Consider the following 14713-nt stretch of genomic DNA (forward strand, 5'->3'; position numbering starts at 1 on the left):
TTCACCGTGTTAGCCAGGATGGTCTCGATCTCCTGGCCTCGTGATCCGCCCGCCTCGGCCTCCCAAAGTGCTGGGATTACAGGCTTGAGCCACCGTGCCCAGCCAAGAATTTTTTTTTTTATCCCTGACTATAATCATTTACCATAGGCCTCAAAGAGAAAAAAAATGCTATCATGCAACCTAATGTTTCCGTGAAAGCACAGGAAATTAGCTATTCTGTCTTTAAAATAAAACAAAATTAATTTATATTTTTCTAATGAATGTGATAAAGTGAACCCTAAGTTGAGTGTGGCATTCACCAAAACTGTAAGAAAACAACTCGTTTACTATAACATGGCAATAACACTTTTAAAGTAGCCTTCCTTTCACAACTTAAAAAAATGTTGTTAATAAAAAATGGCCCTCACTTTGAATCTGAAGTATTTGTTAATGTCACCAAGTGCTATTATTAAATATGTACTATATATGCATGTATACACATATAAAAATAAGCACTACAGATGTGGGCAGGAAAATTCTTAGCAAAACCCCCACATATTTCAAATACTGTTCTTCCTCATTATTGTCCTCTACCATAATTAGCACGTTACAGCATAACAGGTGGCTTTCATTTATAGAATGCAAAATTAATGAAATTTGGAGATAGTCTTGTCTCCAAAAACAAATTGGCCATTCTATAAAAAGTACACCCCTTAATCTACAAAACAAACAGAAACAAACTCCCTTCATCCTGGCTTTCCAAATTATAGGAATTTCTGAATGTAGTTAAGTAAGTAAATTGAACGCATTTACTGACAGCTTAAAATTCATACACTTCAAGGAAAACAAGTCATTATTATGGGCTTTATAAGAAAGGGGAAGAGAAACAAAGATTGCCTATTTTTCCAGCTTGGTAACCCCAGATCTCTTTAATGCTCTCTGAGTGATAACAGGATTTACTGCTATACACTGGGCTGCTCCACAAATGCTAAATCTTAGGCAAATTTGTGGGCAGTTGTGTTATAGGTCCTGACCTAGCCATTCTGGACAGACAGACCAGGAAAGCATAAATAGTACTGCTATAAACTAACTATAGCATCTGTCCCTAACAAGCAAGACTCACAAAGTATTTTTTTTAAAATATGAGGAGACACTGAATAGACTGTCAACACACATAGGAATGTTTTATACACTCAAATAAATAAGATATGTGCTTTAACTAGTCAGACATTGTTTAAATTTAGTGGGTGAAGAAAGAGAGAGGGTCAGACAGGCAGACACGGCCTCCCAATTATGCAGAATGATCCTTCAGATCATGTGAACGCTATAATTAAATGTTGCTACCAAATCCCCACTACCCTTTCTCCCACCTAGAAAAAGTTAATGCATGAATTCAGTATGAGCAAATTGTGATTTATAAAAAAACACAAAACAAACAAAAAAACCCACCCTATTCACTCGGTAGGGGAATAAAAGCTTTCTTGCATTAAGTCACGCATCTTGGGGGTAGGAAAAAAGCACAGTACTGAAAGAAATCCAACATAACACAACAGTAATTGTTAGACCACCTCCTTCAGCTCACCTCTGCTTACTCATTTTTTTTAAAGCTCTACACTACCCACCCAAAAGGTATACCATCTCTGCAAGCTGTTTCCTAGGCAGCATCTTTTAGATTCAGGACTTAATAAGAAAAAAAAAAAAAAAAAAAAAAAGTCTATCAGAACATCTAAGGAGAAATCTGTTTTCAGAAAGAGGGATGAGGGGGTAAGAGTCCTGTGTCTATCAACAGACCAGAGGTTACCTATCTGTCCTTGCACGTGGGCACACACAGACACAAACATACACACCGTGGTCTTCTACAACTAGGATAATTTTTCTCCTTTAAAAAAATGCTAAAAGCAAGCACCAGAAAGGTTAAGCAGAAGAGAACAACGAAAAAATAAAGTTCATGTAAACAGTAAGCACGTACCTGCCAGGCGATGCCATTTCCTCTACATTGTGGAGCCCGAGTGCTGGGTGTTAGCATTATTGCTACTCTAAAGCTTCCGATAAAAATGGATCGTCTCTTGCTGACCTGAGAACCAGCTGGCTGCCTGAGAAGTGGTTTCCCCCATATATGATTCAGTCTCCTTGACAAATATACTGCATTGTACTGGATGAGTCATCTGAGGGTTAGTCCGCATTTTATAGGCCTGTTGTGTCATTACTCACATTCAACATCCTGCTTCTCAAAAGTGGAAACTGGAAGCCTGACAGCTGACAGATGCGTTTTCCAATTAAAATATTGTTTAAAAAAATTCCTGTAAGTTATGATTATCAATCATTGATGAGAGGATGAAATGCCCAGGAAGCAAATGGCACAGTTCAATACCTGAGATTACATTCTGGAGAACCACAAGTGCAAATTCTTCACCCGCCCCCAGCCCCAAAACAAAGAATTTTGTACAAAGTTGAGAGCAAGGATCCCTCTCTTTAAAGTTATCAGCTGAAGGCCGGGCGCGGTGGCTCAAGCCTGTAATCCCAGCACTTTGGGAGGCCGAGACGGGCAGATCACGAGGTCAGGAGATCAAGACCATCCTGGCTAACACAGTGAAACCCTGTCTCTACTAAAAAATACAAAAAAAAAAAAAAAACTAGCTGGGCGAGGTGGCGGGCACCTGTAGTCCCAGCTACTCAGGAGGCTGAGGCAGGAGAATTGCAGTGAGCTGAGATCCGGCCACTGCACTCCAGCCTGGGCGACAGAGCAAGACTCCGTCTCAAAAAAAAAAAAAAAAAAAGTTATCAGCTGAATTCGTGTAGGCATGGACTTAATGATTCTTGTGCTCTGAGGTGACCCAGCTGCAGAAGCTATGTAAAAAGTACACATCAAAATGTTGGTCCTGGATTAATTTTATAGGTGGGATAGTGACATTGTGTTTATAAAATGTCTACTTTTTAAGAGAGGCATGTTGAAGTATGTTAGGGGTAAAATGATATCTGGGGTTTCTTGTGAACATTTCAGCAAAAAAATAAATAAGGGAGGGGGTAAAGACATGTGGCAAAATCTTGATAAATGGTTTCATCTGTGTAGTGCATATATGCAGGCTGACTGTATTTCTTTGAAGTATCTTTGAAAATTTTCATAACAAAATGTTTTTAAAAATTAAAAAATATTTTTTTCCATCTAATTTATACCTAAACAAGGCACTTTTCTAGTTAGGTATAGAGCTACCACACATGTGAGTGGAGGGCACCATTTACACAGTGCGGCCCTGTGGGTGTGGGAGCTGAACTTGAACTTGAAGTTGTTTCTGCCTTCCAGCTGGGAGGTATGATACACGTGTCCTATGGCTGTTGTGAGTGTTGCATCAACCTCCTGAACAAGCGCCTAGTGCCTTCTCCCAGGGCGATCTGGTGATCGTTTCCTTATGCATTCTCTGAGGACACAAGCCCTGGCTTCGTTCGTGAGCTCAGTGTTAACATTATGAAGTAGAGGTGACTATATCCAGCTTCCTTATAAGGTTTTGGAAATGCTCCATGAGAGGTTATGTAAGTCACATCCATAGTCTCTTAAACCAACAGGTCCTTTGGTAATGTGGCACAGTGTTTGCTTGAATCACTTAATGTTCAAATTGGGTGTCTTAAACCATCTGGAGGAGGAAGAGCTTTGATTTAGTGGCTGACAAAAAAAAGTCCAGATATGGAAGCTCCAATGTATGTGAAATAAAACCACTGTTGAAACTGGCTGTCACTTTAAAAACTATCCACATTGATGCGCTGTGAAAACATGACAAGTCACCACAGGAAACAAAATACAGGGGTCACTAAAGCCCAGAGCTCCTGCATGGCCTCCTTAGTCCTGAAACTTAAAAACGGAAGCATGTTTCAGGCTGAGGTTCCCACCTCAGCAAACAGCTGACTCTAATTCTTAAAGGACCCTGTCTAATAGGACTTCAAACTGGCTCCAAATGGCTGGGACAGTCCCATCCAACATCAAATTACAACCCACTAATCCAGACTGATTAGGATTGCCTGGGCCTGAACTGAAGACTTCCTTGGATTTGACAATTCTTTCCTCATGAGGACTGTAGGCTGCAGCCTTATCAAAATGTTTCCTTGAAATTTTATAACCTTTCACACACCTGAAAAGCATAATTTACCTTAATGCAACAGCTAGAAATGGGGGAAATTAATAAACTTCTAGTCTAATTTGAGTTTCTGTGGTATTTTGGAGAAGTAAGTTCACAGTTCATTGAAGAATTTTATAATTCAGATTTCAGTAATGAAAAATACAAAAATAATAGCAATAATAATGTGTGCATACATGCACACACAATAAGGTAAAGACAGTAAAATGGTAACAAATGGGGAAATGAGTCCTTCATACTATTTTTGCAACATTTCTGTAATTATGAACTGTTTCAAAATGAACTTAAACATTCACAAACACACAGGAATGAATATATATAACCCTTATTCCTAAAAAAATAAAAAAAGAGATTATTGGGTACAGTGGCTCATGCCCGTAATCCCAACACTTTGGGAGGCTGAGATGGGAGGACTGCTTGAGGCTGGAGACCAGCCTAGGCAACAACGTGAGACCCTGTCTCTACAAACAATACAAAAAGTAGCTGGGCATGGTGGTGCATGCCTGTCGTCCCAGCTACACAGAAAGCTGAGGCAGGAGGATAGCCTGAACCTGAGAGGCTGAAGCTGCAGTAAGGTATGTTTGCGCCACTGCACTCCAGCCTGGGTGATGGAGCAAAAGACCATGTCTCAAAAAAAAAAGAAAAAAGAAAAAAAAGTTTTTAAATGTATTTAATAATCACCACAGTTACTGCTGCTGACATGCCCACCCATTTGAAAAATCTTGGACCATAAAGAAATTTACCAAAATGTTAACACTAGGAAATGCCTCTGGGTTTGGGTTTCTCAAAGGATATTCCTTATAAACATTTTTATAAGGGGAGACACATACACACACACACACACACACACACACACACACACACATATTTTGGGAAAACATCATACTATATTCTTGAGAATATTGTTCAAGTTTTTCTAGGCTTGCATTTTCCAAACTTATTTGACCACAGAATCCCCACCCTCAACCCCCATTACCATTCCAACAAGCCTGAAGAAAGAACTTTGGTGGTGATAGCATATGGGATGCTTTTCCCCTGATCTTTTACTTTTACTCTAAGTTTTCTTCACTCATTGTAACAACAAAGACATGGTTCCTGCCGTCTTTAACAGACATTTCTGTTTGGTCAACTTGCATGCTAATGATACCAGTAGTTAGAAAACAACTTAATTATGCAACTTTCAGTCTCCCCTGATCATACTAGTGTGGTCTGTGCCACCAGCAGCTGAGGAGCCTGCACCTGTGTGCAATGGCTTGGCAGCTCATGCCAGCGCTGGGCCTGGGTGAGGCCATTCCAAGGAGTAGTATAGCTTGCTGCAAGCCTGGCTCTACCTCACTATTTTCAGAGCACGGTGTCTTAGAACCTGGAAACCAGCCTGGACATATATGTCTTCTGCCTCTGAGCTCTCCAGGCCTTCACGTATTCATTTCCTAGCACTGATCCTTGGCAGGTAAGAAGCAAAATTAGCTCTAACTGTAAAGCAAAACTTTAGCTATATATGTATATAACAAGTCCAAATACTGGCTACAATCAGGATCTAAAAGCAAATGTGGATATCAATGATGCAGGTACTATAGGCTGACTGTATTGTGTAGTGGTATAAAGCATGAGCTTGGAGTGAAATTTTCTTGGTTCAAAATTCAGCCTTGCCCACACTTAATGTTATTTAACTTCTCTAAGCCTTTGCTTCCTTACCTGTAAAATGGATACAACGCTATTAATAATCTTACAGAATTGTTTTGAATGATATAAATGCGACCATTCGCAACAAGTACTTAGCACAGAGCCTGGCCACATACAGAACACTCGTCAATTTATGTGAACAACAATAATAATGATATTAGTAAATTTTATGAATTTAGACTCTCTCAGAGGTGGGCAAATTATGGCCAGCAACACATTTGAGTGTTTATATGCTGTCTATGGCTGCTTGAGAGCTACAAAGGCAGGCCTGAACAGCTGTGACAGAAACCATATGGTCCCCAAAGCTGAAAATATTTACCATCTAACTTTCATAGAGAAAGTTCGTTGACCCCTGGTGATCAACATTTGAGTGAATAAAGAACCAGATCTTTTTCCTATAGAAATGTTGATTGTTGATACCTTATTCTCCTCAATGTCTCAATTTAGAATCAGATACAAGAGTGTTATTTATGGTGATTTGGTCCACAGGAGCTGTAGTTCACGATTTCCTTATAATGCAAAACACATACATAGCTTTCTGTCTCAGGCACTGTATCTACAGTGCCTGAGGTTGCCTGCTGGTCTTTCCACCTCCCCTCTTCCCTGACCAGCCCACTCAGAAAGGACCTCCCCTATTTCAGAGTCCAGTGACTCCAGCTGAAGTGTATGAGTCCACCGCCATCTTCCCCTCCCCCGAAGTCACATTTGTGCATTATGTAGAAACCACACATGTCCCCAGAGGTGGAAGCAAGAGGTGAAAGATGATCTGGAAGAGGCATGCAGGAAACTAAGCAAACAGAAATGAAGGATGCTTTCAAGGGGGTTGAATAGCCACACACAGGATTAACAAGGCAGTGAGGACCTTCAGAAATGAGGGCTACAGCCACACTGTTCCTGCGCATAAGAGCTCAGTAAGGGAGAATGAGGACCAACCTAGAAAAATGAAGAACATGCCTCAAAATCAGGTCCCAAGACATACCCCTGCATCCAATCATACTGCATATTTTCTTTGGCAGGAAAGCTTGTTTATTTGGGGGAAATGAATTCACAGCATTAATGGATAATGCAGGTGAAGGAACTCCTGGGACTGGTCTCTGGGAGGGGAAATTTGAACAAAAGAAACCATTCTAGCTGCCTTTAGTTATGTTCTCTTGAAAAAAAGAAGTCTCAGCCAGCTGTTTGAACAGATTAAACTGGGGTATACTTAGATATACACAGTGTCTTTCTGGTGGTCACTTGCTGCCTTACTGGCAAATATCAACATCTTTGAGAAGTCAATCCAATAGAGAAATGCCTGTGTTAAATACTGACGAGAATGATGAGGGCCGGTCAAGGAGGCAGGGGAGGCAGATGATGTCTATTGTTACCTGGTAGAGCAGGACTTCAGAACACACAGTGACAAATCTTCCTTGAAGCTAAGTCAGTTTTCAGCTATGTTTCTTAAAGTGTAACAGGCTGGCAAGAGAGGTAAAATAAAGCTCTCTCCAAAGCTCAGGGTTAATTTGGGGATGTTCAGCTTGGCCAGAGCCAGAAGACCTGGCTCTCGCAGATGAAATGCATATGGGTTATTATGCCAAGTAGACTGGAAAAAAAAAAAAAGTAAGAGGCTCAACCGGGCTTGGTGGCTCACGCCTGTAATCCCAGCACTTTGGGAGGCCGAGGCAGGTGGATCATTTGAGTTCAGGAGTTTGAAACCAGCCTGGCCAACATGGTGAAAGCCCGTCTACTAAAAATACACAAATTATCTGGGTGTGGTGGTGGACGCCTGTAATCCCAGCTACTTGGGAGGCTGAGACAGAAGAATCACTTGAGCCCAGGAAGTGGAGGTTGCAGTGAACAGAGATTGCACCACTGTACTCCCTCCTGGAAGACTGAGTGAGACTCTGTCTCAAAAAAAAAAAAAAAAAAGGCTCTATAATGTAAGGATCTTTCAGAGCTAGGATTGTGGTTTCAGCCCAGGTTTCTTTAGAGAAAGGAAAAGGGAACTCACATTCTCCCAAAGCCAACTCTGTGTGGGGTGCTCCATGGGGTTCTATCATCACACCCATAAATTTTGTTCCTGGACTGTGTGGAGGGAAAATAGGGGGTTGGATTAGTACACAGGCTTTGTCTAGATAGTCTGAGTTTCTCCTGCACAGTATGTTACACAAATGCAGCAGGACTGATGAGAGAGGAAGAATCCAAAATACATCAGAAATATGGGAAAGTCACTCTGGGAAAGCATGGGAAGAGCCAGGGGCTTGATTAGCAATGACAGGGAATGGTTGGGGCATTCAGGGTGCTGATTATGTGGCTGAGGGAGGCCAGGTGTCTATGAGAGGAGACCAGTTTCCCCTTCAAGTCTGGCAAAAGAGTGCTGAGGACCAACCAGGACAAGGCCTGGCTTCAGACCTGGTTGCAGACAGACCAAGTCTAGATCTAGAGGTGGAATTTGAAGTTCAAGGGATTGGGTTAACTCAAGTCTTGGAAATGAGATAAAGGGAGTTAAGGAGTGATCATTTAATGTATTTAGCACCTGACAGGCTGAACAATGAAGTCTGAACTTGAAATCAGCTTAAAGTTGAATGGCCTATTCCTTAAGGTGCACTTGCACCAAGAGGATCATTAACTGGACTAAGCATGCTAGACCCAAATCTGCCACTCAGGCCAGCTCAACCCATTCTGCTGTTTCCCTACCTCTAAGCCAGAATTAGACCTGAAGCTGCTCTGTACAATTCTAAGAATAGTCTTCAGTGGAGAAATCTGTTACTCACCTTGATGCTGGCCACAAAAAACTTATCCAAGACAGATTCCTAGCTAAATAAACCTTTCACATGGAAGCTATCTGTTTGTCAGAAGCCTATACAGCTGTGGACATGGAAATGTCTTCTAAGAGCCTTCAACGATACTTTGTAATCATTCCCCTAGGTAAACAGCCCACAATTAATGGAGTTAGACATCTTGCAAGTTTATTCTATTGAGAGGCAGTAGCTTTGGCCTAGCTTTGCCACTAGTTATACAACCTGAGGTAGAGTCACTGAACTTCTTTGTGCTTCAAATTCCTTGTCTAGAAAATGCAGGGTTTAAACTAGTTTAGTACTTGAAGCTCCAACACAGCGAAATGAGAAAACTGCCTAATAATAAAAGTACCCCATAAAGAAGAGGGGAGTGGAAAGAAGGCTGGGCACTGTTGGTGGATCAAGACCAATGGATTGGGAGGAAAGCTATGTCCCTGATGCTGGATCTAAGAGACCACACAAAACTCACACACCAGTCCAAAAGGATGTGGATCTTACCCCAAAGCTAGAACTCACTTTTCCTTACAAACAAACATTAGTCAACAGCAGCAGCTAATGTCAACATTAGTTATGGTTATATAATATGCAAGCACTGAGTTTTAGAATTACACTGGACTTTTATCCCAGAAAAAGACCCAAGATAGGGAGACAGAGTCTACAGCACAACCTCTTCTGTCTTCATGGTAATTGGTACCACAATTACAGCATTTTGTTATGACTTGCATGTCATCTTTACCACTGGACTTGAGATTCTCTAGGTCTTTTCTTGTTCATTTTTCCTTTTGTAGCTCCGCATTTGGCACATGATAAACCCACGGGAGACTGGGTTTCTTCATTCATTCAACAAACACACATTATCCTTTATTGGCTTCTACAGGGGGTAGAGATAAGGATTATATGATGGGAAGAAATGACAATAGCAAACTTCTGTGATGTGTATTTTTTTCTTCATTACAAAAAGAGGAAAATTCACTACAGAAAATTTAGGAAATGCAAAGAAAAACATTCACCTGAAATACATCTAGGCAGAGGAATGTAAGAGTCTTACAGGCATCCACAGTATGTGAGGCACGTTTGCTGACTTAACATACTTTTCGCCACTGAGATCCATTTAAAAAATTACTGGAAAATAATATTCCCCTGTTTTTCTATTTATTCATTCCTGATAAAAACAAAAGAGATAGTGCACAGGGCTTAGCAAGATTTTATTTTCTTCTGCTTTCGTTCAGTTCCCCAGAGGGGCAAATAAATAATTTATGAGGTTCACACCTTATGAACCCCAACTTTAACTACAGAATTAGAAGAGCTGCCTGGAATTCTAAACTGGACCTTAGAAATACCTAGGTCCAGACCAAGCATACTTGATGGAAGAGAAAATTACAGCTGTTGATCAAGTTCCTTGTACAAATTTAATTGCAGGAGGCAGAACTGGGCCTGATTCTAAATTCATTGTTCTAAATTCTAAATTCATTGTTCCTTACTAAGATTCTAAATTCAGATTGTAAACTCATTGTTCCGTACTAAGATCAGCTACCTAACTATAACCAATCCCAAAATTCTGTCACAGTTAACTTTGTGGTTTCCGATGATTCCAGAATTAAAAGTAGATGATCACATCTAGGATATTTACCTGGATGAGAATTCTCAGGTGGTAGGTTAAATAAATCACCAGCAGGGCAGCCAAAGTTACTAAACACTTGAAAGTTCTTTCTGGCTCTGCCACAAACATTTTAGCTCTATCAGAAATTTAAAAAATAGGCCAGTGAATGTGAGCCAGGGCTCACTGGTTAATAGATGGGAAACTATCAGATAAAGCATACAGACCACTGACTTGGGGCCCAACTTCCTGCCCATGGCTCACCTGCATTCTGCATAGGGGAGGCATGTGTGGAGAGCACCCAACTTGTTTCGAGTATCTCCTCCTCTCAGGTATCCCCAAGAGAGAGCCTAATACAGCTTGCTGGGAGAGGGGAGAGAAGTGGGGATCCAAAGCACCTCACCAAGAAAAGAAGCTTGCTGTATCTGGCAGCTGAGGGCTTTACAAGGGAGTCTCATAGGTGCACAGTTACCCTTCTCAACTGAACAATGCACACTCAGCAAGAGACTGAGAACATGTAGAGAGTAGAGGCCCTTCCTCTGAGGAACACATACCCTGGAGTTGGCTGAGATTTGGGGACCCCTGTCCACGCACCTTGCCACCCCTGATGTGCCTCAAGCATTTAAAGTTGCAGCACATACTCATTTGTCAACATGGTTCCTAAATGCCAGCCAATGACTTCATCTGGCACTCCATCACAGGAACATTAACCCTTCCCAGCACTGGAGGAAGAGGCGAAGGCTTGTATGCTGGTCTCAGGTAGCTGTGACCACATGTGATTTCCACTGTGTGTGTAACCCTATTCAGAAGGGACAGAGATCTGTAGGAGAGATAACAAGTCCCTGATCGAATCTCAACTGACCAGCACTCATCCTCAGAACAGTACTCACTATAGTCCTCATTCAAGGAAGAAAGGGGCCAAAGGAGGAGGGCTTATCCATTCTCTTCATTGAGCTGCCATTAAAAGGACAGTTCTCAAGTTTCATTAAAGTGTCAGCTGGCTAAGAAGAAACAGTAAGGGGAATGGACAACCAATGTGGGCTCTACTTATTCTGTAGGTAAAAACCTAATAGTATTGCACAAACTGGAATAAAATAGAAGAGGTACATTTGTGGCAGAGCCGAGAATAGATCCCAAGTGTCCTTGAATTTCATCTTTCAGAACACTTTTAAACAAGGTTCACTCTCACAGGTTCTTTGTTTCAAGTTTCCCCAAAGATCTTCTCTGCCTCTTTCTCCACTCAAGATGGAGAAAAGAGTTCCATGGATTTCATTTGTTTGTTTCCCATGAGCCCTGGAGGAATTGCCCCCCATGCTAAGAATGTGCCGAGTGTGAAGAGCAAGTCTTAACATTTGAACATTCCAAAGCTACTAGGGTGGGACCAGTTCAGTTCAGACAGATTTTGCTACCACTCAGGACAAGCAGGAAATAAACACAAACATACAGACGATATGGTGCACAGAATGCCAACAGGTAAGCAAGAGTGCACTGAGAGACTGAGGTGGGAGAGGAGGCCATGCCTTTGCTCCCTATCCTTCCACTGCACCTCCTCCAGAGACAGAAGACAGAAGCCCATTGTGCTGTGGGACATAGGCACCTGCCTTCCCTGTTCCCTACAGTTAAACTTTAGAGGCTGTCAGCTCAGTTTATATTTCAGGGTGAAGAAGGGGAAAAGACCACGGGGTCCAGGAGTCAACCACGTATTCATAATCTGTTGTTGAGGAAAACATCATGGGAAGAATAGGGCATGCATTCCATGGGCTGGTTACATGGGTCCGTTTCAGAGCAGATTCTGGACTGTTTAAATGTGGATAAGCAGTGGTCAGAAGCTTACAAAACAGATTAACTGGGGCATAATAAAGCCATTAATTTATCTGTACAATGTAAAAATAGATGCATTTTTCTTTTTAATTTTATTAACTGTTCTGTATAGGTATCACATTGATTTGATTCATAAATCAAAATACAAAGGCGTACTCCCACCATCCCATCTGCCCCATTCCTTCTCCTACCCCGCATGCCAGTGGTACCCACTTCTTAAAGGTTGCTTTGTGTATCCTTCTAGGGTTTATGCAAATATAAACATGTATTCTCTCGCAACCTCATCTCACAAAAAAGGGGTAGCAAGAATGTTACTCACATGTTCTAGACCTTACTGTTTATCTCTTCCCAGTCTTTCCACATCAAAAAAAAACCTAATCCATTTTCTTTTTATATCTGCACCGTATTCCACTATAAGGATGTACCATGACAATTATTTAACTAGGTCCTTATTAGTGAACATTTAGTGTTTTCCAAACTTTTTGCTGTTAAAATAATCCTGTGATAAATAACCTTATACATTAGAGTTGCCTTTACATATTAAGATGTTTGTTTACTGTTCTGTAACCATCTGACCATGATACAGAGAAAGAAGAAAATCTTGCAACTGCAAACCCATCTGAAATCAAGACAAAGCCCTTCTAAAGAAGAGAAAAGCTACAGAAAAACAAAACAAAATTTAGATTTGTTGGGTTAGATAATGAATGACGCATATGTGGTAGCATTGGATTGGTATTTGTGGAAGGAGTGATACAGTTTGATTATTTAGGCTGCCCATTCTCCATCCTTATCTTCCTCTTGCCGACCCCCTCAAAGCCTCACCCCCTCAAAGCCTCATCACCCATTCAAGCTGTAGCGTCTGACTCTAAGAAATTCTAACAGCATTCGATCTCATAGAGGGGGAACACTGTGGCAAAGCATTGACTGATGAGGTGGCAGGTGTTACCTCAGAGGGCAGAAAGCCACGCCCTCCTTTCCTGGTCATCGTCTGACCTGAACCCAGATGCCCAGCTGGAGCTAAGGCTGCACAGAGCCATCTGCACACCAAGGAAAGCAGGGCTGTGTGGGTGTTGGCTGGTCCTTCCATCAGAACACAAGTCCTGGGCAACTCCCTAGGTAACTGTCAAAGCAGCAGTCCTCAGTAGAGACCAGAGAGGAACCCAGGAGGCAGTCCCAGCACTTCTCAGACACAGCGTCTAGCAAAGGGGCAGGAAATTCTGTCCACGGAGCTGACTCATACTGTCTTTCCACACGCATCCTGAAGGTTCTATTCTAAGTTTACCAAAGGGAACATGCCTTTAGGCAGAAGCAGAGCACAGAAGTGGTTGTGGCTGGGGCTTCAATTAGTATTTCCTCTGTAACATGTCAAGATCCCACCAGAAGGGCTAAGGAAGGAAGGAGGAGAAAGCCCATCCAGTAAACATCAGCTGAGCCAAATTCCATTTACACTTCTTTTCAGAAGTGCATATGCATCATTACCTGTGTGTGTACATAATGACAGTTTAATTACCCTGGGGTTAAAGTCAAACTACTAAAAATGAGTAACACTTGTTTGGGCTTTAATTGGAAAAAACCCAATGTATAAGGGTATTTTTCAGACAAATTGGAGAAAATAGAACATGAATTTGGTATTAGATGAGATTAAAGAATTACTGTTAATTTTCTTAGGTGCGATCATGGTATTGTGGTTCTTGTTTTAAAGTCCTTATCTCTCGGAAATACATACTGAAGTATTTATAGATGAAATTATATGCCAGGGATTTGCTTTAAAATACTGCAGTCCACCCTCTCCATACGAGAAAAAGTGTGTGTGGTGGGGCGGAGGAGACATGAATGACAGCTGGGTGATGAGTACATGGGGTGTGGGCATATACTATTCTATCTTTATGAATGTTTCATAGTAAAAAGGAAAAAGGGCTGTTATAATGGCTATATGCCACTGAGACCTCACTAGTGACCAGAACAGGCAGTGTGGTCCCACAGGGGTGACACTTCTGTCCTGTATGATCCTCAGATGATAGAGTTGGTGACTGCACAAAAGTCAACCCAGTAAGTAACTGCACTCGATTTTACATTCCATCAGCTAACACACTGGTTCTCAAATGTGGCTGCACACTGGAATCACCTGGGAGGTTTATTTTTGTTGTTTTAATTGGTGCCTAATTTAATTGTTTGGGGTACAGCCTGAATTTCTGGATTTTAAAAAGTTCCCCAGTATTTCTAATGTACAGTGAAGTTTGAGAATGAGTACTCTGAGAACCTAACATACTAGTTCAGGAAGACAGCAAGGGTAAGTGAGAAAGGACAGGGACAGCTGGATACTCTCTGCTCGGGCCTTTCCTGGGACCCCCCTGGCCTGATTTTCTGTCTCTCTAGGGCCTCCAAGTCTGGCGTCCAGGCTGAGCATCCCTAAATTACCAGTGCAATCAAAGATGACACGAGAGCTATAGTAAAAACTAGGGACTTGGCAAACAGGTTAAAACCAGAAGCTGGACCTACTTTAAAGCCAGATGAGAAGTGACTCGTTATCAATATCAGGATTGCAGTGGATACCAAGTGTTCCACTGACTGCTCCCCCTCACCCACCTGAGCATTAAGTGCTAATGTGCATCTTGCTGAGAGCAGCTTATGTTAGCTACAGAAAAACTCCTGTTTTATGAGGCCGAGGGGTCTTAAGCAGTGAAATTTGTCATAGCTGCTGAGTACTGGGGCCCTAACAGCTGGTCTTA

The 14713-nt window shown here is 41.7% G+C and overlaps 1 protein-coding gene across 2 annotated transcripts in view; it reads right to left on the reverse strand.

The window, feature by feature from the left end:
- SPRED2 (sprouty-related, EVH1 domain containing 2) overlaps nucleotides 1-13082 on the reverse strand; it is a 69925-nt gene extending 56843 nt beyond the window's left edge. The window contains exon 1 of one of the 2 annotated variants that reach the window (XM_011985509.1): nucleotides 12951-13082. In XM_011985509.1, coding sequence (XP_011840899.1) covers nucleotides 12951-13021 — 71 coding nt within the window. In that variant the 5' untranslated portion in view covers nucleotides 13022-13082. Of the gene's footprint in view, nucleotides 1-1948; nucleotides 2170-12950 lie in introns of those variants that run through there. The other variant, XM_011985511.1, reaches the window with a different exon arrangement.
- Between the last annotated feature and the right edge of the window lie 1631 nt (nucleotides 13083-14713).

Source organism: Mandrillus leucophaeus, unplaced genomic scaffold (assembly GCF_000951045.1).
Source record: "Mandrillus leucophaeus isolate KB7577 unplaced genomic scaffold, Mleu.le_1.0 Scaffold285, whole genome shotgun sequence".
Classification (NCBI taxonomy): Eukaryota; Metazoa; Chordata; class Mammalia; order Primates; family Cercopithecidae; genus Mandrillus; species Mandrillus leucophaeus.